General features: G+C 42.4%; 1 protein-coding gene across 1 annotated transcript in view; it reads left to right on the forward strand.

Annotated features, from left to right (window-relative positions):
* The window catches only part of LGR4 (leucine rich repeat containing G protein-coupled receptor 4), a 98,807-nt gene that overhangs the window by 40,830 nt on the left and 32,389 nt on the right, over positions 1–25,588 (forward strand). The window contains exon 2 of the mRNA XM_055317792.1: positions 11,794–11,865. Coding sequence (XP_055173767.1) covers positions 11,794–11,865 — 72 coding nt within the window. The remainder of the gene's footprint in view (positions 1–11,793; positions 11,866–25,588) is intronic.

Genomic DNA, 25,588 nt, shown 5'->3' on the forward strand with positions numbered 1-25,588 from the left:
AATATGTGAAAGGAAACAATCTCATTGGTGAAACAAATATATAGCAAAGATAGTGGATCAGTCACTTAAAAAGCTAGTATGAAGTTCAAACAATGACAAAATTGGCATAATCCCCATTATCACAATAAGGGATACACAAAAAGATGTAAAATATACTGCCCCAAATAAAAACATATACATACCTATCAATAATTACTTTAAATGTAAGTGGACTAGCATCCAACTCTTGGTTTCAGTTCAGGTCATGATCTCAGGGTCGTGAGATCGAGCCCTGCGTCAGGTTCCATGCTCAGCCTAAGAGTCTCTCTCTGCCTTTTCCTCACTCATGCACATATACTGTCTCTCTTAAAAAAAAATAAAAATAAAAAAATTAAAAAGTGGACTAAAAGCCTTTTTAAAAAAAGTTTATTTATTTTTAAAGTAACTTCTACACCCAGTGTGGGGCTTGAACTCATGACTCTGAGATCAAGAGATCAAGATCTCATATTCTTCCAACTGAGCCAGCCAGGCACCCTATAGTTTATTTATTGTAAGTGGACTAATTGCTTTAATCGAAAGACACAGGGTGGCTGAATGGATAAAAAACAAGTCCCATCTGTATGCTCCCTACCAGAGACTCGTCTGAGATCTAAAGACACACAGGCCGGAAGTAAGGGGATGGAAAAAGATATTTCATGTAATCAGAAGCAAAAGTAAAGCTGGGATAGTAATACGTGTATCAGACAAAATAGACTTTAAAACAAAGGCTATAGCAAGAGACAAGGGAATTACATAATAAAAGGACTAATCCAACCAGAGTGTGTGACACATGTCAATATAGCATATGAAGCAATATTAGCAGACACAAAGGGAGAGAGTGACAGTAGTACAGTAATAGTAGACACCTCAACAGCCCACTTACATCAATGGAAGATAATATGACAAAATTCATAAGGAAACAGTGGCCTTAACCCAGACGGACTGAGTAGCTATGTACAGAGCCTTGTGTTCAAAGACTTCTTAAGTGCACACGAACCATTTCCCAGGTTCTGACATGTTAGGTCAGAAAACGAGTCTCAGTAAATCTAAGAAGGTTGAAGACATCTCCAGCATCTTTTCCTACCACAACAGAACGAAACTAGAAATCGATTACAAGGAGAAAACTGGAAGAGACGCAAACATGTAGAGACTAAACAGCATTGCTGCTGAACCACCAATGGGTCGATGAAGGGATCAAAGAAGAAATTAAAAACAAACAAACAAAAATACCATGAGACCAGAGAAAATCGAAAACACAATGGTCCAAAATCTATGGAGTATGTAGCAAAGCGATTCCAAGAGGGAAGTTCATAGGTGAAGGAAGACTTTCAAGTTTACTAAGTGCATTGAGCCGATCTTGTGCTGGGAAAGCAGCTGTAGTTGTGACTCCATCGAGGGGCGGGTGGAGAATAAGAAATACTTGACGGGATGAGCACTGGGTGTTATTCTGTATGTTGGCAAATTGAACACCAATAAAAAATAAATTTATTATTAAAAAAAATAAGTATTTGGCTTTAATAGCCAAACCCTTGAATTAGTGGTTCTGACTATATTTCACCGACGATATATGTGAACTTGAGACGTGGCACTCAGTAAGGCAGAAACACAAGCTGAAACCAGAATTTCCCGAAACAGTACTTACTGTTATTACATTTGATGTATTCTGATTTTTTTTTCTATCCTATTCTAGTCTTTCCTATTTAAATGTGGAAAAAAAAAGTTGGCTATGGTCCATTAAAATGATTTCATAACCCATTAATTGGTTGTGAGTTGAAGTTCAAAAAAAATGCGCGTCTAAACAGAAGTTTTCGTGGGTGTGCGCGTTTGAAGGCAGGGCCATGAAGTAATGTTTTCCTATCAGTGGTGTTAATAAGTGTAGCCATAATAAAACATAAACCGTTTAGTTAATTAGAATATTTACCATAATAAATGCTGCTGGATTGATTTCTTTATGAATAGTGCATTTTGTCTGCTAGGATGAAGTAATTGAGTGTTTCCAATCTGCCCAGCTGACAATCCGTACAATACTTCTTGTTGGAGTTAAATGGACTGTTGAAATACCATTCTGTCTGTGTGTCTTGGCTGGTAATGAGCACTGTTTTGTCATCGTTAGGGTTACCAGAACAGCTGTTGACACCCGAAGAATGCCTGAGAACACCCGTTAAGTAGCAAGAAAACAAGGAATATTAGAGTTTAACCCTTGTCTGTTCCATGGGATGCCAGATGCTAGTGTACTTGATCAAACTATAGAAAGAAATGTTCTTTTTCTCTTTGGCATTCATTTTTTTTTTCTTGGCCATTTAGTAAACGTTACTTCCAGATTTCAAGCGTTTTACATTTTTCTCTTTAGGGTGCATCCTACACTCGAAAACCAGGCTGCGTTTAAAAAGGCAAAAACAAGACAAAACAACAACAACAACAAAAAAAAAAAACTCCAGAAACAAGTGGAACAACTTGTTTCGATATTAGAAAATGTTGAATTAGCCTAACTATTTTTATTTTGTAAAGTTACCCCTTGAAGGATGTATAATTTCAGCCACACCTGCCTTTCGTCGTGGTGTGGTATTTTCACACCAGCGTTTTGTGCTGTCTCTTTACCAACTCGTTGGGTTAGCATCTCCTTGAAGAACACACCCTTAAATGTCTCCTAGGCTGCATTGCTTCATTGAGAGCATAAACAATTACAGCATAAAATAGTACCTTTGGAAATGAAGTCATGCGTCTTTCTTAATTGCTGAACCCTTGTAATTCTGAAGGGGGTATGTTTTAAAAGTCTGTGCTCATTCACACACTTGCTAACACAAGCAAATGTGCCTGCGCATATAGGAAAAACATGAATCTAAGAGTTGCTTATTTTCTACTGATTATGCATGGAATGTGCAGAATCAGGAATGCCAAAGTAGGCGTCGTAATGATAGATTCGGAAAGGACCTGAGAACTAGTGAGTGCACGTTATTTTACAGTCAGGGAAACCACGTTCCAGAAGGGCTGAATTTCTTCTTTCCCTCCTTTCCTTCCACTGTCCTCTACAACTGCCAGAATGATCTTTCTGCGGCAGACGTGACCTGCTTAAGCTTCCTCTGGCAGCTCTGGAGGTCACATCCACGAGGCTTTTGGGGTTGGACTTTCTGCTCGTCTTGGTAGCTTCTCTCGCCACCTGCAAGTGGTGCTTTTAATGTTCAAGTTCCTGGAGAGGGTTCTCTCTTTGACCACTCTGGCTTTGTCTCAGTAGACCGTGCTTTCAGGTGTCATCGTCCCTGGGCCTGGAATGCACCTCCACCCCAACAGACAATCATCTAGTTCAGAGTCTTTCAGTTTTTTTTTTTTTCCTTTTCCCCATGAATCCAGCGAAGACTACATCTTACACCGTGAACCAGTATATGTGCAAAAATCCAAATGATTGTTGTGAAACAACACTGGTTCTTCTGTGTGATGTATTGACCTGATATTCACTCTTCATTATATTTTTTTAGATGCCGTATTCCCCTTGCTAAATAGAGCCCATCTCCCTCTTTGCGCTACCAGCTTGCTTTGGGAAGGTTAGAAGTGTTTGGGGAATGTTTTTATTTGCACCAATTAGTGCGCTGGCGTGAACAGGGTTGCCAAGTGCCCTATAGTGAGCAAGGTTGTCTTGAATAATGAAGAATTATCCTGCTCGACATGCCAGTTGCGTCTCTGCTGAGAAGCAGGGCCAACCTAATGAGTGAGAGCACAGATTGAAATAGCAGCCCTCTATAGAGTAATATCTGGCCTTTGCACCTTGGCACAACAGCCTTGCCTTTGGAAGCCTTTCTCCAGTTCCAAGTTTGGTTGATCATCTTCCCTTGCTGCGCCACACATACCACAATGTTTACTTGTCGTTTAGTGTTGCCTTTCTACTGTCTCAGAGTGCTCTTCGGGTAAACGCGGTCTCGTCTTCATATACCCGGGACCCAGCACACAGGCACAAACCTACTGCGCGCTTAGTAAAGAGAGAATGAAGAGGTTTGGCCCAATGTCCTGCTGTAAGTGGATAGCGGAGGTTGGAAAAACAAAGCGAATGAAAAAGCAACACAACGAAACCGCGTCTTTCCTGACTCCGAAGCCAGCTCTGTGCGTGACATTTTGGATGAAGCTGGCAAAGAGGACCTCTAGCCACAGAATTAGTTCTTTTTCCCGTGGGGGAAATGTAAGGGGGTGATATATTTGCCCTTATTTATCAGAGGCAGGTGTTGAGGTTTAAGCTACATCCAGCAAACTCACGTTTTAATAAACAGTTCTAAGAGCTGTGATGCATATGATCATACGACCGTCGTGGAAACCAAGATACAGAGCTTTTCCACCACACCAGAAAGTTCTCCTGTGCCCATTTTCTCCCACTCCATCCTCCCAGCCCTTGGCCACCAGCGACCCGCTTTCTGTCTCTACAAGTTCGCCCTTTCCCGTACGCCGTATAAGTGGAATGGAGCGCGTAGCCTTTTGAGGCAGGCTTTGATTTCACCGAAGGTATCTGAGATGCATCCGTGCTCCTGCTTGAATCAGTAGTCTCCTCGTTGCTGGTGTCATTCCGTTGTGTAGATCCACCAGAGTTTCTTTATCCATTCACCCGTTGAAGGCTCCTTGGGGTGTTTCCAGTTTTGACAGTCATATGTCATACCATCTGACGGCGTTGCTGAGTCGTATGGTCATAAGGACATGTTTAATTTTATAAGAAACTGCCAAACTGTTTTCCAAAGTGGTGGTACCATTTTGCACGCCCACCAGCAGCGTAGAAGAGTTCCCGCTGTTCCATATCCTTGTCACGACTCGGCATTTTCGACTTTCTTTCCTTTTTTTTCCTCCTATATTTTAGCCATTCTGATAATTGTGTGGTGTGTATCTTGTGATTTATTTTGCATCTCTCCACTGGCTAATGTTGAACATCTTTTTTTTTTTAATGTGCTTTTTGACGTTGGTATCATCATCTCTGACGAAGTGTCAGTTCAAATCTTTTTTTGCCCACTTAAAAATCACGTTTATTTTCTCATTGAGTTTTGAGAGTTCTTTCTGTATTGTAAATTCTTTTTTCTCGAGTGTTTTGCAAATCTTTTCCTTCAGTCTGTTTCATGTCTTTTTCATTTTCTTAGCAATGGCAGTATAGTCATTAATAGAAAAATTCTAAAAGAGCCTGAAGTGGAAGTTGTGATCCACTGGAATAGATGATCATAAAATGAATTAAACATTCTTCTATCTCCTATAGCACAACGTTTGCATTTTTTTTTAAGATTTGAGGTTGGCATTTTCTCTAGACTTTCTATATTATTAGGAAGATTATATGCCGGGTTATTCAGGTACTTTAAATAGATAAGGACTTTACAAGGTGATAGCTTTTCTCTGCAGTAATTAAAATTTATTTTTCAGTGTCATAGTTTAACCACTATGGTGGATTGTAGCAGATACCTTCTTAAGGACTGCAGTCCTGCAGGGAAGCAAGTTTTGGATTCTTTCTGCTGGAAAAGCACTGTGTCTTTGTATTCGCAACACCAAGGAAGGCTCCAGATCACATGGAGCCAATTTCTCTTCCTGCCTAAAACTGTAGTAGAAATGTTGCACATGGCACGAGAGGGGTGTCTATTGTGATATCTACTTGGACTCTAGTAGTGCTAAAACATGTAAGGTCAGGAAAATATCTCTGGAGCAAAATCTGAGTGAAATGGCATAGAAACTGTTTTGGCCTCATTTCTACAGTGTAAACAGCAGCATCTTCACATATCCATAGCTGCTCGGATTGCTTTCATGGTGCAATAATGCATATTTTCAAGATGCACACAATCAAGAAAAAGAAAATAACTGCAAACACATCTTTTGATACAAAAACCTCACCAGCCTAGCACATTGCCTTGTACATATGTGGCTAATGTTAAATGGGCGACATGTATCTCCTTTTACAGGAAAATTTCTAATTAACCTTTTTTTTTTTTCCTTTTGGCATGCTGGCTTTCATTAGCAAAGACTTTCTCATCCCATGTGTATGACGTGCCAAAAACAGCATCAAGATATGTCAAGTAATAATGTTTGTGCTTTTATTAAAATGTAAAGCTTCAGAAAAGTTTTTATTTCATTTTGCACATGAAGAGTCAATCTTAGGTGCCAGTAGGTAAACGTGTCCAGAACTATACGATATTTGTAAAAATATGCACCAAACATAGAAAAAAACCTGTGATGATACCGATGAAATATGGCAGCAGTTAGGTCTGGGGAGTTGAGTAGATACTGTGGATGTCCTTCTCTGTATTTCAGTTTGGAAAAAAAAAAAACTAATACACGTAGATCACTTTTGTTATAAAGAGAAAGGGCGAGCGAGAACAGGAGATTGCTTGCCTAAGGATATGGAATCGTGTCAGAAAAGGAATGAACCTTCATAGGCTTTGAGTAGAACCTTGGTGTTCTATGTGTGTCGGCACCACTGGTGGACACCGGAGAGACCTTCCCTTCAAATTTGTTCCACCAGAAGCATTTTTCACATTTAGTTTTTTTTTTTGTTTCTGTCCATACTGGAGACATCTGTGAACCAAAGATGGACCTGAAACGTTTGCTTACTTCCAAAAGACCCTAGAGAAGTCCTTGGGATGGTATTCGCTGTCAATATATGTTTGTCGAGTTTAAAGACCAACCATCTCCTAGAGAACACGTAGGGGAGCCCCGTGTTCTCTGGCACCTGTGTGTCGTTTAGTGACTTTAAACTGCCGGGTAGCGTTTGAGATATGATCAACAGTGTGGTAGTAGCAGTACGGTTTTATCTAGTACAAATAGGAGGGCTTATTCAAATGTAGATAACACTGGGTCAATCACAGTCTATTGAAAATTAAATAATCCTATGGCAGGAGGCCCAGGCCCAGGCCCGGCGAGCATGCAATGGCGGAGTCCCTGGTGGTACACGCTTGGCCGTCAGCAAACAGGTTAGGCTGGCTTCTGGAGCATTTTACGGGGATTTTAAAAAGGTGCCTTGTTGAAACATGATGTTCCTCTTTACTCTGTAGGTACTTTAGAAGTAGTGAATTTTATGAGGGGAAAAAAGATGAGAGTTTAACCACTAGGGAGATGTAGCAGTTTCAATTAAACAATTGTACCCTTTAAATTTTAACGTTGAAGCCAGTGACTGCTGGCATCGGAGCATTCAGCTTTATTTGTCTAGTGAGGCCATGTGCTTTTGGGTTTCTGATCTCTGTGGTAAGAGCTTGGGAGTGTTGCATGGTGTCGGTGTAACATGCAGACAGATGTCCTGTTCCGGTTGGTGTACTTGGAGAGAGCGACGTATGAAGAAGTCTGTTACGGATCAAGTACGTGTAGAAACATAGAGTCAAGCTCCCCATTAGAGGTTCTGGGTTCTCTTCCCTGGTTATCACTAAACCGCGTGAAGTCATCTTTGGCTTTTTTTTTTTAATTTTTATTTATTTATGATAGTCACACACAGAGAGAGAGAGGCAGAGACACAGGCAGAGGGAGAAGCAGGCTCCATGCACCGGGAGCCCAACGTGGGACTCGATCCCGGGTCTCCAGGATCGCGCCCTGGGCCAAAGGCAGGCGATAAACCTCTGCGCCACCCAGGGATCCCATCTTCGGCTTTTTGAACATGGCTCCTCTTCCCTTGTCCTTCCAAAAATTTCCTGTAAGAATATAATTTCCTTTCCTGCTCCCCCCATCCCTCCCCTTTCTTTTGGGTGCTTGACTCTGTCAACACCTGGGCCTCAACTCTTTTCTTTTAAAATGAAGTATTTGACTTCAAAGGGCTCTTCTGGCTCAAAAATCCTGGACTCCTGGAGTTCTGGAGTGTAGAGTCTAGTTCTGTAGTTGGAATGATTCCCGGTTCTAGGTCCACCAGGTGGTGTGATGCTTGGCCTGCCAGCCTCCGCTGCTCCCGACTCAGCCAGCCTCCAGGAGCAGCAAACATACGGATGATAGTAGCTGGTACCTCATCACTTACCTCGTTTCTTGCGTGTAGCTTGACATTTTCTGATCTTGAGCGGTCTACAAGGTTTTAGTTATTCCGGTCTCTCTCTCTCTCTCTCTCTCTCTCTCTCTCTCTCTCTTTTCCCAAACGAAGAAGCTAGGGCTTAGGAAAGATGAACAGCTTGCCCAAGGTCACACAGCTAGTGAACTCGTACGTAGGTAGATCTTGGTCTGTGTGGTGCGTGGCCTGTGCACTTCCAGCTCCATCAGGCTCCAGACAAGGCCATCCGCTCTCTCGGAAGTGCCCTCGGAGGCGTTTGTGAGCTGGTGGTGCTCTGACCTTGCTTGGTTTTTTTTCTAGGTGATATTTTTGTTCTTCACGGGGCCCCAAGACTGCACGTCAGTGGGTTTGATTTTCAGAGGTTACTGCTAAGATTGCGTTGCTCCTGTGAATGTCAAACCACCGGTCTCGAGGCTTATCTTTTAGCCGAACATTTTCTGTACAAAATATTTTTGACTTATGTGTCTTAAAAATTCATATGGGGCAGCCCCAGTGGCTCAGCGGTTTAGTGCCGCCTTTGGCCTGGGGTGTGATCCTGGAGACCCGGGATCGAATCCCGCATCGGGCTCCCTGCGTGGAGCCTGCTTCTCCCTCTGCCTGTGTCTCTGCCTCTCTCTCTGTCTTTCATGAATAAATAAATAAAATCTTAAAAATAAAAAAAATAATAATAAAAATTCATACGACTTGTGAGGCTGAGATGTTTGTAATGATGGCATAGGGCTTCCATCTGCAAATGGTGACGGTTAACTTATCATCCCAAGCATCCTTTCCAACCATAAGCTCTATTGTCGGTGTCGGTGATGTCAGGTCTGGAATCTTCTCTAAGGCTTCTCTGTAGGTTGTTTATCACCATTAGCCCTCATTATTTTAAATGAGCACCCACCCACCTTATAATCTGTAACCACATGTTTTCAGAGCTTCTCTGGAGATAACATCTTGTAGGCTCCCCCTTCTTCTTCTTCTTCTTGTTTTCTTCTTCCTTATTCCCAGATGTTTTGTTTAATGCCCAGAAAACATGAGGGGAAACACCTATAAGGATAGAACCTCTCTAGGTGTGTGAAATTCAGAACATTTTGGAAATAAGTGTTAACCCCCGAATTCGAAGCTTTGAAACAAAACCTCCCCACATGTTTAAAACATATTAGTGTGTAAATATGGAACCCTACTAATTGCATTTATAGCTCCCAGCAAAACTACCTGTCATGTCTTGTTACTCTGAGGGGTAAAAATGAGAGAATTATATAGGTGTATATGTTTTAAAAAATTGGAACGCAGAGAATAGTGTGGTGTAATTTCTAATTATGTGCCTTTTTATGGTGACGCGAGTAATCAGTTTTTCTGTTACTGCGCTATTCACCTGAATTCAGGTGTGCCAAACTTCGGGAAACTCTATGGGGTGCCGCCTTCTGTCAAGTAATAAATTGTGGTTGTCCTCCTTTCTCCATTTATTGGAATGGCTAAAGAGCCTCAAAGTTGTGTGATATTTTACAGAGTCACTGCTTACTCAGATTATTATTTTGCCTTACAGTGTGACTAAACGTTTTGTTGTATTCTTAAGAATGATTTTATTGGTTAAGGGTAAATGGGTTTCCAGCGGGAATGACTCAGTGGTTTTATGATGGCGAACTAATAAGTCTTTAAATTTCGTGTCATGGTAAATTTTTCCGAAACGTACCTTTTCCAACAAAAATGAACCTCCTATATTTTCATCAGGGAGGATGGTCCCCTCCGTGAAAACCATAGGAAAATGCGAATCATAGAAGTATACAGTTTGAGGCTGGGAAGCCCCTCAACCAATCAGCTCAGTGCTCTCATTTTACAGATGAGTAAACTGAGGCCCAGGACTACACAGTGGCTAGGTGGCTGGTACCAGGAGCTGAGCCTGCTTCCTCAGACTCCCATTTTGGTACTGTTTCATCAGTATCTTGCTTGAGTGCTTATGAAAAACATAGGGTTTTCCTTCCCCTGCCCAAGGAGATCGATCCCTGATTAAAGTACCATGCAGGGCCTGTGTTCAAAAATAGTTTTTTGAGATGTATAGTAATTTTGTTTTTCTTATAAGTTATCTTTAACAGAATTTGAGCTGTGTTCAATGGTAAGATTTTAGAATGCATGGGAATCTCTGTGGACATTGGATTCACCTCTCGAACAGTTTCATGCTCAAAGACATTTATATGAATTTGGTCCCTCGATTTCTAAAGCTATTTATAATTCGTTTTTTTTTTTTTGAATGAGCAAAAGTGCTCTCCCCGAGATTCGCGGACGATCATACCAAGATCTTGGGGGCAGCATCCCTCTGCTTTTATCCTTGGTAGGACCGTGGGTTTGCTTTGTATCTTGACTACCACTGGAGAGAAGTAACTGGATCCGCACGATACTTGGGAAGACTCAGTGGACAGTCAAAATCAGGGACTCTGGAGTTCACGTTACCTGTGACACCATCCGTTGGGTGCCCTGGGGAGGTCCCGTACCCCAGGAAGCCCCAGTTTTCCCATTTGAAAAGGGAGATCCCATGTGGGGTCGTCACCACGGTTTCAGTGTTCTTTGCCCCTAGCTGCCACTGCTAGGGCTGGTTTTGTGCCTGCTGTCGCTGTCATTCCCCAGCCAGGCAGGTTTCCAGTCGTGCCTTGGGAAGGGCTCCGAAAGAGGGGAGCAGATTCCATTTCCGAGGTTTAGTGAGTGGGAGAGATGGGGAGAAGCAGTTCACCTACCTTGGTACTGCAGGTGTCCGCTCTTTAAAAAAAAAAAAAAAAATTCCAGGTGACCAAATTAATCAACATCACAGTGGTTTGTGTGTGGCTGTTAGCTGATTTTCGGTGCTTTATTGTTAGCTGATTTCTCTTCTACCTTCCTACGTCCATGTGTCTAACCTAGTGATGAGGCCATCCCCGTGGTGACTTTTCTTGGTGGTTTTGAGAGAGGAGAGACCCGCCGGCCCAGCCGCAGACGAGGGCCAGAGGCACCCGCGGGGAGGCGGTGGCCCAGGTGGCCCAGGGCTCCCGGGCCTTCCCTGCTGAGGCCGCCTTGATCAGCCTTTTCCCGGGGTCCACCTACCACGGCGTGTGGGAAGAGAAAACCGGTTGAGAAGGCAGTTGCCAGGGAAGAAGGAAATGGTTAACGAAGTATTTTTTAAGCTGTTTGAACTAGTTAATTGTCAAGTCCTATCATCCAGCGAGTTCTCTCCTTTCTGCTGCTTCTCGAGGGAAAAACTGGAACTGGACAGCATACCTGTCGTGTACGCACATGTCTCTAGGCTGCATCTGTGTGTAGGCCAAAAATGAAATCCCCTTACAGCTATTACCTGGAGGACTTTTATAGGTTTTGCAGAAAATATGACTGGAATACAGCTAGGACCTGTTTTATTGTCCCTGACAGCGCCTTAAGAAGCCACCCTTGCCTGCAAATCTTTGATCATACCCCGGGGTGTGCATTTGTTTACTTCTATCAGGTACAGCACTTTGAATCCCAGAGCACTGTGAAGCCAAACTGGCCCACTCGTTGGAGGCAGTTTGAGGCATTTTTCTTTCTTTCTTTCTTTTTTCTCCAAGAAAACTTAAGGTGGGAAAGGAAAACCCAGTATCTGGGTACATTTCTATGTTCATTACTAAATTGTGGAACATCATCTATAAGTAAAGGTTTAACTTTGCATTGGGAAGTCACGTTTTGACTATCCCTGTGTCTGACTTGTGTGCTCATGTTTCTCATTTCTTTACGGAATGTCAGCACCTAATTATTTTTCTGTTGAATTAAGTTCCTTAAGTCTAATATCACTGAGTCAAAAATCTTCTTAACTTTGTGTTTTCCAGGGATATCAGTATGAACAACATTACTCAATTACCAGAAGATGCATTTAAGAACTTCCCTTTTCTAGAGGAGCTGTAAGTAATGTTTTGAAAAATGTATTTTATTTATGTGTTTGTTTCTCTCAATCTCTTTGGAAGCTCTTACAAGAGAGAGTCTAATGTTTCTTCGGGGGCATTCAGATAGCTTACTCTCAATGAGCTTTGTGCAGAGGAAATCATGTTTTTCTTCTTTTCTTTTTTTTTGGGGGGGGGGAAGAAACTTGATTTTTTTTTTCAAGCGGTGTAATTGCTGAAGTTATTTTTGAAAGCCAGAACTAAAAATATTACTTTCATAGGAATTTTTTGCTACAATTATTATAACCACGAATGCTACAGTGACACAAGTTAATTACAGTGTTATCCTGAGATAACAAGCTGGGGTAATTACCATTGTTGCCAAAGGAGTTGCTGTGTGGGTAACACAACCATAAAAAAAATAATACGTGGAATTTTCGGGTCATGATGCAGGAGATGGTATTGTTGCAAGTGAGCAGAAAACTGAGAGTGTAAGTCCCCTTGGACATTTGCACATGACTTTTGAAGATGGGGAGAAGGCATGGAAAATCATCTCAGTCTCTTAGGACACCTTTAAGAATGTTTCTGGACTTGTCAGGTGCAGCTCACACTTCCAGTTGAACAATTTACAATGTGGAAAAATTCTTCCCATCTGTTTTAACCTCCATTTCATTTTGCTTTCCACACTTTTTTTTTTGAAGTTTGTGATCAAAATAGTCACAATTACATTTTAAAGTAATTGGAAATGATGCATTATTTTTTAATTTCAATTTTTTTGTTTTATTAATTTTATTTATTGGAGATTATGCATTATAGTAAGATTCCAGGTGAAAAAAAAATAAAATCAGATTTAAATCAAGTTAAATACAGGTTTTTTTTAGTGGCCAGGCTAATGGATTATATGATATGTGTAGGTAAGAAGGTAACAGTTTGATACTAAGAACATCAAAGACATACAGCCCTGAAGGAATCTAAATTCATCTCACAGATTGTATCCTACAGCCCAGCTGTTGAATAGTAGATCCACGTCCGTGAATGCTTCCTACCAAGCTCAGCCTCTCCCCCAACATGGGGAACAGGAATCAGATATAAGCCACACAGGTTAGATGTGCTCCATTGCTTCTGACAAGAGCATTGAAATAGCAGTTAAGGATTTAATAAAGTTTAGGTGAAATTTTTCTTCCCACACTACTTAGCTGAACACCATGTTCCCACAGCAAAAACTGAACAGAGATTATTTGCCACTTCTAAGCTTGTGAACTGGGTCAAGTTACTTAACCTCCCTCTGCTCAGTTTCTTTGTCTATAAAGTACAGATAGCAACAGTCCCCCTCATAGTATTCTGGTGAAGACAGAATGAATTAATAGATGTTAAATGCTTGGGACAGTGCATGAAACAGAGCAAGTGTTATGTAAATAGCCAGTATTTATTTTACTATTTTAAAAGGGCGCAAGAAAAGAAAGAAAAGCAGTGGAATATATAATACTAAATGTTATCTTTGGGTAAAAAAATTAAGTGTATATTTTATTTTTGCCTCCCTTTTTTCTTATAGTGAACGTTAGTTATTTTGTAGTAAATGGTTACTCATTTTCTTATTGAGATGCAATTGACTAACTTCAGGTGTTCAACATAATGATTTGTGTATATTATGAAATTATCACCACCATCAGTCTAGTTTATGTCCATCACCATTAGTTACACCTTTATTCTTGTGATGAGAACTTTCAAGATTTACTTTCTTAACCACTTTCAAATATGTAATACAGTATTATTAACTGTAGACAGTGTGCTGTACCTTACATCCCCATGACTTATTTATTTTGTATTTGGAAGTTGGCTCCTTTTGACCCTCCTCATCCATTTTGCCCACCACACTTCCAAATTATTCATTTTTAATTAAAATTTTAAATTAAGAAGGAGTGAACTATGTGTTTGAAGCCCCCACCTCCTCACTCCCACCAGTTGAGCTGTTCAAGATGCTTTACCTATTTATTTTTTCCTTATTATTTATATCTTTATAAGTATTTACTATATAAATATATTTATTTATTTATTTATTTATTTATTTATTTATTTATTTATTTATTTATTTATTTATAGAGTTTTAGACTTCAGGATTAGTCTCCCTTTGCAGAATTATGCAACGAAAGGACATTTACAAGTGGCTGTTCATCTGTTGTGTAACCACTGTGGGATGTGTGATGCACCAGATAGGAGACGGAGAGGCTCTCCTTGCTCTTGGTGCAGCGATTGGGTGCAGACCACCTTCATTGATGCCGTGGAGCACCAACTCCATTCTGAGGGATTTTGCAGTGAGGGCCTGGATATCGAGTGAAACATGCTTAGTCTCCACTTTGTGAAGTTCACATCTTGGATTTCTTAAAATCTCAAATGTCAAGCTCATGAATTCTGTTAATTGAGACTTTTCATTGGAACCAAATTGCATTTGACTGCGAGTTCTTTGTAGGTAGGTCACATCCTTTCTATATTCTGCTTTGGCAGTGACGGAGCCCATCAAATCTAGCCAGTACATCTTATCCAAATATTGGATGGGATTTCAAAAATGATTTAAGTTAGGAGAGCTAATGCGTGTTTTTGAAGAATACTTCAGAATAGTCTTTAATACTCTGGGAATACTTCAGGCATTTAAAGGAATTTTTTTTTCCATGTTAATAAAAGCATGGTAAAGAGCCCATTTTTTTCCTTTATAAAACATTGTAGTTGATTTTGACATTGCAAAATGATGCTGCCATGACTATTGTAATATTTCATAAACAGTGTAACCATTTATCCAGAAGTCATCTGGAAGTCATTTAAGAGTGATTGTGAAGCTGAAGTGCCCTGAGTCGAAATGAATGATTTGCTGACGTTTTTAGTTTTTTTTGGGTTTTTTTCCCCCCATTATAATTAATGAGGCGCATTTTACAAGATGTGACTGGGTTGGCCGCATTTTATATGTTGATCCAGAATGCTTGGACTAGTAGGTGGCATCATTTCCCAATAATACATGAGAAGTGTTTATAGATACTTAAACATCTACTTATTCTTTCAACCAACACTGTATCCTGCTCTGTGCCAGGTTCTGTAGTAGGTACCAGGGGTACAGAGACAATTAAGTTTGGTCTCTGTCCTTGGAGGTGACAGTAGGTCTGTGGCCATGCTGCCTAATGCCATAGCCATTAGCCATAAGTAGCTATTTAGTTTTAGATTTAAAATTATTAAAATTAAATAAAAAGTCCAGTTCCTTAGCTAAGCTAGCCATCTTTCGAGTACTCAGTAGCCCCCCGGGGGTAGGGGCTATTGTATTTGACAGTATAGACAATAGAGCATTCAGAGCACTGCAGAAAGTTCAGTTGTACAACATTGGCCTAGAGGAAGATATGGAAGTAACACTTGATATAGCGTGATGAAGACAGAGAAGTGTGTGTAAGGTCAGCGAAAGCCTTAGGTAATATGTTTACTCGAGTTTGTAGGATTTGGGAAAGGCTTCCTCGAATAGCTTCAGCAGAGTCTTGAAAGACGCCTGGGAATTCTCAGATGGGTATAAGGATGGATGCCCCAGGAAGAACCGTGTAACGTGTGCAAAGACATAGACGTAGACATTTCAGAAGTGTTAAAACATCCGTAGTAACAGTTACTCTTAATGAAATGGACAGAAGTGTGATATATTGAAAGATAGAGAAGTATCAGGATATGTGGCCAGATCATAAAGGGACTTTTTAAGCCAAACAGTTTAGACTTAATCCTGAAGGGATGAAATTGGATATGGGGGAGAGCAGTAGGGAAAAGACTAGATGCCATTCACGGATCCCCCCACCCCTTTCTGGGAATACAAAAATATTCTAATCCAACATCAGAAACTTTGGAACAGTCTCTTGATTTTTGCCTCCTGGTTTCCTACTCTAGCATGGAACTCTTCACAGGAGTGTTTTAAATGGAAAAGGGAATAATTTATGTAAAAGTGCTTTGTGGCCTTATAAAGTGCTATATCCACAGGAGGAAGGGCGAGTTCAGTAATCTTCATAAGCATCGCAGTCTTTGTTTTTCTTGAAGTATTTCAGGGGGAGGTTATTTTGCTTGGGGATGGACATTGGAATGGGTCAGTATAGGTTTCTGTTAGCAACGTCGAAGGAAAAAGCCAGAATTCTTAGAAAATATTCACTTAGCATTCACAGAATCTAGTCTGATGTGATTATGAGCACAACTATTTTCAGCTTTCCTTCAGACCTGCAGGGCACTGGTAGGCATTTGGGGAATGGCTGAAATGTGGAGTCGTGAACATGATTTAATTAGAAACAACAGAGGGGGGAATAGCCAAACGCTTTTCCATAGGCTGCCACCAAAAAGTCCATGGATGTTACTTTGAGTTTAGATGTTGAAAAAGCAGTTAGAAACCGTTGCCAGCTTTGGCGCTTGTACAGTGTATTGTTTAATACATTCTAGAAGATGAGGATAATCCCATTTGTTTCAAGAAGTGCTTTGACTTTGGAAGGCTCACAATGCTAAAGTAAGACTTAGGTCTCCGAGTACTGTTCAAGCTCACTCATCATCTTTCTCATCGGTAGGACAGTTAATTCTAAATTAGGGCATTACCGTGCAAGAAGAGGGCCAGTGAGTAATTTGAACAGGGAGATTTCAAATCCGGTACAAGCAGTGGGTCAAAACCCCATAGTTTCAAATACTTTAATCTGGCCTATTTACATATCGAACGTGCTTTTATATAGGTATGTGTGTGTAAATATGTGCATACGCGCGCGCACACACATAACATTTCAGACTTATGAACTGTTGCAAGCATAAAGAATGTTCACACGTACCATTTAGTCAGAGTCCCCAAATTCCCCAAATGTTAACATTCTCTTTTCCATATACACGCACACAATAGGAGAGCTAAAGTACATATGTACGTTTTTTACCCCTAAACCATTTGAGAGTAAGTTGCGGTCATAATTCCCCTTTACCACTGCATACTGCATTGTTACTCCAAACACAAAGATATTCATTTAAAGGACTGCAGTACAGTTGCCAAACTCAGAAAAATAGCGTTGATGTCTATTATTATCTGATCTGTAATTCTCATTCAAGTTTAACAGCTGTTCCATAGATAATTCTCTATAGCAGAAGAAAAATAAAATTCTGGTCCATTATACGATCAAGAGCCACAAGTTGTATCTGATTGTTGTGTCTTGATAATTTAAGTTTCAAAAGTCATTTTCCCCCCAGAAAATGTGAGTTTCTCAGTGGCTCTGGTGGTATTTGATAGTTAAAAAATACTCTGCTCTTGGTAGCATTCTCTTGCTCCACCTTATAGTGCTCTGTTGGGATGGTTTGGTAGGAAAGATTACTGCTCTTACTGTTGGGAAGGACGCAGTGAGCTCACAGAGGGACACTGCTTGTCTGGTTCATGTAAATTCCGAGTGTCACTTGGAAAACTCTCAGATTAGGGAGTAAGGGTGTAAAAAGAAAAATAAGAAGAGAACTTGCACTAATTGGGCCAGCTTTGTATTGGATAGGCCCCTTCCCCCAGAACGGATGTTGTTTTGTTTTAATTCATAAACTGCTGAGCTGTATTCAGTCCCATTTTGCTGATGAGGAAGCTGAGGCTTTCCTCCGAGAGGTTAAGTAACTTGCCGAGGTTACATAGCACGTTAGTCATGGACCTGGCTGTCCTCCCAGGCTATGCCTCTGTGGATGTGGAGAGCATGGGGAAAGACTTGTAAGGCAATTTGTTAATTCAACAAACTTTTGTTAGGTAGAGCAGGGTGTTCAGTGTTAAATTAAATGGGATCCTTGCCTTCGAGGGAGATGAGTGGTGTATTAGAGTTTGGGGAGTTCAGAGAAGAAACAAAGTCCCGCTTATTAAAAAAGATTAGGGAAGACTTCATCCAAGAGTTGGTATTTCTGGGGAGTCTTGAGGGATGGTAGGAATTAATTCCTAAGGAGATGTGGAAGAGGGAGTGTGAGCAAAGATATAAAGACTGGTGTTAGGAATGGCGATTGGCTTGCTTGTAGGGCTGAGTTCCTGAAAGGAAGTTATGGGAAAGAAACCTAGAAAGGAGTTTGGGGCCAGACTGAAGCTCCAATCCTGTGCCTCTTTCCTGGCAGACTAATGAGGAGATTCAACTTTTGCATGACTGTTGAAGCTTTTTGAGCTAAGAAATGACTTGACCAGATACGACCTTCAGTAAAGGTGATCTCACCACACCCAGTAGGATGTTTGTGGTTGAGACAGTGCAGAGAGACAAATGGAGATGCTGATGGCAATGGTCCCGATGAGAATGAGGGGAATCTGAATTAGGGCACCTAGGGAACCTCTGCAAAAGATGCATGGAAATAGAATCAAGAGGACATCTCATCTGGAATGATGGGGTGACATCTGTAACACGTTCACGTAGGATTCCCAGGAGTCTGGTGTGCTTTGATAAAAGGTACAGACATTCAGACGTTATAGAAAGGGCAATTGTCTTGGAAGAGAAGCTATTATCCTTGAATATACGTATGGAATTTAGGTGGGATATGAGCAGGGGGTCTCTGGAGATATAGGCATGGAGTCTAGAATAGAGATTCATGGGTATAGATTATAGAATTAGAGTACTATGGGTATATATTTGAGAGTCTTTTATTTTAAGGTGATTACTGGAAACATGAGATTGAAAGAGCTTGCCAAGAGAGCGAGGGTAAAAGAAAAGGGAAGGAAGCCAAAGACAACTCCTTGGGAAACACTTGAATCCGGGTGTGGGAAGAAGACCAAGTGCCAGAGGAGCAGGAGAACTAGGGCAGAACTGTGCCCCAGGAGCTGTGGGAGGAGAGATTTTTCACAAGAAAAGAAGGATCAACATTGACAGGCTGGAGAAAGGTGCCTGTGGCCAGATATTGAGAAAAGGCCTTGAATTTAAGTTTCTTAAAGAATCATTTCAGTGGGGTTGTGAGATTGACTTTGGGGTCAGGAAGTGCATGAAGAGGCAGACATTTGGGGCCTGCTGTAGGTGGTTTTTGGTTTTGGGAGAATAGCTAAAGCTTGGGATATGTACTGTATTTGACAGGAGTCCCCAGGGGTTAAGAGACAGAAACCCAGCTGAGGCATAATAGAGGATTCATTGTTTCATGTAGAACTAGAAATTCCAGAGGTGGAGTTGGCTACAGATGGTACTGGATCTCAAGGTTTAAAAGTCATGAGAGTCTTCTCATGCTCTCCATGTCTTAACTTTGTCTCTAATTTTGTGTTTTGGCTTCATTCTTTCCTGTTGCAAATAGCCTGTCTCCATATGGAGGGAAACCCAGGTGTAGGAAGAAGACCAAGTGGCAGCCCTAAGCACGTCTTTGCATCTTGAGATCCAAAATGAGTTTTCTAAAGTCTTCCTTGTGCTTTCAGCAGAAAACTCGTAGGAGGACTCTGGTTAGCCAGACCTACCTCATGTGCTTGTCCTTGAACCAGTTACTCTGTTTGGGATGGCAGGGTCCAGTGTGGCTTATGAATTGCTCCCACCCACTGGGACTACTTGAGGTGGACAGTCCTCCCGGAGGAAGCAGAAGGGAGAAGAAAGACTGGCAGAAAGAAAACATAGTTATCTCAGCCGATTAGAATCTAGTAACTAGACGCATTGTAGGAAATGTTTGTTTAATTGGGTCAATCCGAAATGAACAAAGGATCAGTGAAGAATATAGAAAGGTCTCAGTTAAAGCCTAGGTAATATTCATTTATAGTGGAACCAATGGGTTCTGTAGCTTTGTCCTCCAGTGCTTTGCAGTTCAGCAGTAGAGGTGATGAAATGTGGGGTGTACTCAGATTTTGGATTTGATAAGTCAGGACTTCATAGGGGACTAGGGGAAATCAACCAGGAGAATCAAGCAGTTCATTGTTAAAAGGTTTGACATGGGATTCCGAACGTGTAGAGACACAACTAGAAACCAGTTTGTTGGTTTACTTATGTATTTTTAAAGTTTTTAAAAAATTTAAAAAAGATTTTATGTATTTATTCATGAGAGACACACAGAGAGAGAGGTAGAGACACAGGCAGAGGGAGAAGCAGGCTCCATGCAGGGAGCCCGATGTGGGACTCGATCCCGGGACTCCAGGATCATGCCTTGGGCTGAGGGCAGGAACTAAACCGCTGAGCCACCCAGGTGTCCCTACTTACGTATTTTAATCAAGGCTAATTTTTTGTCCTTTGATTAAAAATAGTAATGACTTGAAGTAAGTAAACATGTATTTGATTTTCTGCTGGCATAATTTAATTTCCCAGTGAGGAAACAGGCTAAGTCATTTCTTCCATGTATTGTCCATTCTTAATCAATCCATGCTTGTTTAACACAGTATTATATGCTTTAGTAGAACCTTTAATTCAGAATTTGTGTATTATTTTCTTCTAATAGGTATTTTCACTTCCTCTTAGTTTGGATTATGTTTATATCATAGATAATGTTGGAGGTGCTAAAAAGTCTGTATTATAGGCACACCGAACTTTTTAAGAAAATGATCATAAAATTAACAGATACTCAATTTTTAAAATCTGGATCCTTATAAAAATAAGGTAGAAAGAGAAGAGAGGAAAAAGTAAGTACCCATTATCTCCAACATAAATGGCTTACACACCTAAGGTGCACGTGCGTGCACGCACACACACACGTATCTATGGAACTATTTTGGTGCATTGCAAAGTCATCAGGGATGGAGGTTCTGATGCTCTGCATTTCTCATTCATTCTATAGCTACCATCTCAAGATCACAAAATAACTGTCTACATAAGCTGTAGCCATCCTGACCCGGTTCTCAACAATAGGAAAGATGAAGGAGGAAAGAAAGGGGGGAATATTTCCCAGTAGTCAGCTTCAAGAAGCCATCTTAAGCCTCCCTTATAAACTTCTGCTCACATCTCATTGGCTAGGACTTAGTTACGTGGGCAGACTAACTGTGGGATGCGGGGAAGTATGGCTTTTGAACTGGGCATATTGCTGTCTAGACCAAAATCTCAAGGTTCTATTACTAGGTAAGAAGGGAAGAATGGTCATCGGTTGGGCAGTTGGTTAAAGTACATTTGGCTGCAAGAAACAAATTAAATTCGGAGTAGCTTCAACAGTAAGGAAATGCACTATCTTGCATAACGAGAAGACCTCCCCTAGAGCTGGTTAATGGAGTTAGGTCACATCCTCAGGAACCCAGTTTCTTTGCCTTCCTACTCTGCTCCTCCGGTTCAGGTAGCACCGGGGTTGCAGTCACTTCACAAAGTCTATTTAGACGTGGTAGCATCCAGAAAGAGAAGTGAGTCATCCCTTCTATTGTATCCCCATTTAGGGGGAAAGCTACCTTTCCCAGAAACCCCCAGCTGACTTCCTGTAGCCAGAGCTGGGGTCACAGGTCCAACCCTAAACCAGCCACTGGAATGGGATCAGTATCATTGATTAAAAGCAGTCGAAATTTACTCATTGAGCGGCATCATGTGAAGGAGGTGATCTTTGAACGAACCCAGGCTATGCCAGGAAGGCATGGGTATTTGCTAAGCATGATTCCTCTCTCTCCTCTTCACATCTTACCCCTTTCATAGGGTCCATTTTGAGCCCTTTCTGCCATAGGGAGCCTTCCTGGTCTTGCTTTTCCAAGTTCCTCTTGCACTTTTCTCTGCTCCTCTCAACCAAGTGCTGGAGCGCGTGCCCTGTTACTCGGTGCTCACGGTGCGTCAGTGTGCACGTGTCTCGGCAACTCCTCTGCCTTTTCTCTGAGGGCTCCTATTTGGGGCCTGTTGTCACCCACTCCAGTATGACCTGGTGAAGGCAACCGCATTTTTTGAGCTTGAAATTGAGGCAGGAGTTAAGACAGGATTTCTTCTTCATTTTGAATTTATTGATGTCAGAAACTACCAGACTATATAAAAACTAAATTCTACTGAAGTTTTATGTTTAATGAATTATCCTTATTTAAAAGAAATGAAATGGGACGTTTCCTGGGAAAGCACAGGACTTACTTTGCCAAACCTATGGTGCTTCGCCTAGAGTCAAAGGTCAATATTTGCTGGTAGATGTTAGTTGTAAAACTTCTTCTTCTTCTTCTTCTTTTTTTTTTTTTTTTAGTTGTAAAACTTCTTAAAAGCGGTAACATATTTCCTCATCTGGGTGGATATTGCGTGTGTTTATTGCCAGAGGTTGTCAGGATAACTTTGCCCAGGAAATGTAACCATTGCCAGGGGTTTTATTGCTCTACCTGTGATATACGTGGGTATATTCAAATAGATAAATGAAATAATTTTCCCCTTCTCAAGCAAATCTACTTTAAAAACCCTGGGGATTTAAGAAGGGTTCTTAATACCAGTGTGTTCTTAAAACATATCCATTTTTAACGTGCACTTACATAAAAGTTATATGAAGATATAAAACTCTTCCTGGTTGGTTTGTGAAGAAATAGGGTGAGTAAAACACTGTTAGCTGACTCAGGACTCTGTTACACGGTATCAGATGAAGTTTATTTAACCTTGATAAGAAGAATGTCCAAGGGGAGCTATTTACTTGTTAGCCCTTCTATTTACTAAGAAAATAACTACATCCTTTGGTTCTCTTAAAGCCATTCATAGAAAATACACAAAGCAACAGTGTTCTGTTTCTGGAATCTGCATTATTTTACCTTATTCACCTTGTTTTATTTCTAGAATTTACATTATTTAGCTGTGGCATAGGACCTTGGGCAAGGCACGAAGGAAACAGAGACACTTTGTTCTGTTTTAAAAGACAGCAGAGCTGGGGGTCCCTGGGTGGCTCAGCGGTTGACTGCCTGCCTTCAGGATCGCGTCCCACGTCGGGCTCCCTGCGTGGAGCCTGCTTCTCCCTCTGCCTGTGTCTCTGCCTCTCTCGCTCTCTCTGTGTCTCTCATGAATAAATAAATAAATAAAATATTTAACAAATAAAAAATAAATAAACAGCAGAGGGATGGTGATAACGAGGGTGAGTATATAGGATAACTAAAATGAAAGGGTGCTAAGGTGACGTCACTTCTTGTCTATATATACACGTGTGTGTGTATACATATTTATATATTTCACATTTACATATTTATTTTTATTTTTTTTAATAAATTAATTTTTATTGGTGTTCAATTTACCAACATACAGAATAACACCCAGTGCTCATCCCGTCAAGTGTCCCCCTCGGTGCCTGTCACCCGTTCACCCCCACCCCCCGCCCTCCTCCCCTTCCACCACCCCTAGTTCATTTACATATTTATTTTAGAGAGAGCACGGTAGGAAGTGCAGAGGGAGAGGGAGAGAATCTGAAGCAGACTCTGCCCTTGGGTACGGAGCCAGTTGCAAGGGAGATCATGACCTGAGCCAAAACCAAGAGTCGGACGTTCAACCAACTGAGCTGCCCCAACTTTTTGTCAATATATATTGATACTAAATATCTCCTAACGGGAAACCAGTACACCTCTTGGGGTCTTTCACAGGAGGCCGCAGAGTTCCAGGCACAAAGTGGGGCCTTAACACATAAATGCATGGTTGGGGACTTGGGTGAGAGGTGTGCATGACCATGGTTTTTGCTTGTACTTTTAATACGGTTGCCGACATCGTAGGGCCTGCAGGTTTCGGGTTCTCTTTCATGACGGGGTGCCCCCCGCCTCCGGTTAGACACTCCCTGCGGCCGCGCTCGCCCGGTCAGCGTTGGCCTAGAAATGCCTCCTGTGGAGGCGCGGGCCGCCCGGGGTTGTGTCTGGGGCGCCCACCCGCCTCACAGGGCTCGGCGGCCGGACGTATCGGGGCGCAGCCTGCGGTAGTTCCTATGTGCAGGTTCCATGTGCCAGGTGGGGAAAGGTAGGGGTCGGAGGGAGTGCGGGGGAGAGGAGGCCCCGGAAGGGAAGGGTGGTGCTTGACGCGCTTTTCGGTCAGGCCTCGAGGGCAGCAGGGCGCCGGGGCCCTGGTCACCACCTCTGCCCGAGGAAGGCAGCGGGCGCGGGGGGTGGGGGCTTTGGGCACCCTGACTCTGACCTCTCCCAGTGCGCTGGAGGGATTGCCCGAGCGAAGCTCTCTGTTGTTGGAACGGGAGCGAGCTTGGGGCCGGGGCCTGGCTGCTGCAGTTGCCTAACTCCCGCCTTCTCCACGCCAGGCTCCTCACAACAGCTGCTGGAAGCTGCTGCACCCTCATCCGCCCTCCTCCTGGCTCGGTACATATGTCCAGTCCGTGTGTACGTTGTAGTCCTGAGTCCGCTGGGTCTTGGCCAGAATTCCAGCCAAATGGCTACAGTGAAGTTCCTGTGACAGGCCAGAAGAAACCCAAATCCAGGCATTTCTTAGAGAAATGACACCAACTGTGTGTGTGTGTTTTTTTTTTTAAATCTGTTTCACACTTGCCTCTCTCGTTCCTTTAAATTGCTTCCCAAGTGAAGAAATGCCAGCCTGATTCCGCACATTTCTCGAAAGTATGAACCGTCTGGCGCAGATGACGTACTAGAATGTGGCCTGCTTGTTCGTACCCACCGTTAATCTGTGCCCACTTAGCCAGCGCTGTCCCTGCTTCCCCCTCCTGGGACCGACGGCAGACAGAAAATATCATGTAGCATATGCATTAAGAAGAGAGGATATAATCGAAAGCCCTAGCTTCCCCTGGAAAGAGCCGCTAATGTGAGCCCGTGGACCTTATGAATAATAAATGCGTACGAAACAGATTCATAAAGACATTACACACTGAGCCACTTGTATCCTGTTTCCTGGAATGGCTCCAGATCCAGTGGGAGAGCGGAAGTCTGACGGCTTGCCCTTTCCCCATCCTCCGCCCTCTCTCTGTCTCTCCCCTCCCTGTCGTTGCTCTCTCTGCTTCTGAGACTGTTGCAACAAGCAGAATAAATAGGAGTTGCCTTGAGGTAGACTGTGTCCCCATTCGAAGTCCTGCTAGACTTGTTCCAGCTCTGTGTGATCATGTGCACAGCCCAGAGTGTGTCCAGAGGATCCTGCTGACCGGTGGACTGGCGTTCCCGTGTTTCGGGCCCACCCTCCACTTCCCCAAGAAAGTGCACTCCCGGAATATGTTAAGAAGGAAAATAGTTGCCATAGCACTTTAAAATCTAGCCAAGTGGCTCTTCCATGTCGGGAGAGTGGGGGGCAGTAGGGGAGCAGAAATGAAACGAGAGGAGAAAACTTGCAGAGAAGAGAAGATAAACAGGAAGCTTTCCCCACCCTTCCAGGAGCAGTCGAGTCCTGAGTCCTGCTGGCGCTTAGTTGCGGCATTACAGCAAATACCAAGTGTCTGCAACGCGTAGGGCCCCGTGCAAGGGAAGACTGAATGAGTACGACTCGGTCCCTGCCCATAAGGGACATACAGTACGGCTTGAGGGGATGTGGCCAGTTTGTAGTGACGAGAGGCAGAATAAGATGTGTGCCCCGTGAGAGCGTTGTCTAATACCGGTGGAATCAAAGGAAGCTGCTAGCATGATGGTTTTGTATTGGTGGCAGTATCCGACTTGGACAGTCCTGACGAGTAATGTTTCACTTGGCAGAGACCGGAGTCAGGGTATTTCAGGCGAAGGAAGTGTCATGAGCAAAGAAGCAGAGATGGGAAGGCACGGCGTGCTAAGCCGTAGGACACGGGGAGCGTTGTGGGATCAGGTAGGCAAGGCAGAGCCGATCCAGATCCACGGTGGCATTCCAGCTAAGTCAGCAGGGAAAAAAAAGCCTTTGGGAAAATGCTCAGAGCTGTGCTTTTTTAAGATGTAGCTCCCACAGTGTTATAATTAAGTGGTTGAGGCAGGAGTCTTGCGGAGGTTCACGGC

Source organism: Nyctereutes procyonoides, unplaced genomic scaffold (genome assembly GCF_905146905.1).
Source record: "Nyctereutes procyonoides isolate TBG_1078 unplaced genomic scaffold, NYPRO_anot_genome, whole genome shotgun sequence".
Classification (NCBI taxonomy): Eukaryota; Metazoa; Chordata; class Mammalia; order Carnivora; family Canidae; genus Nyctereutes; species Nyctereutes procyonoides.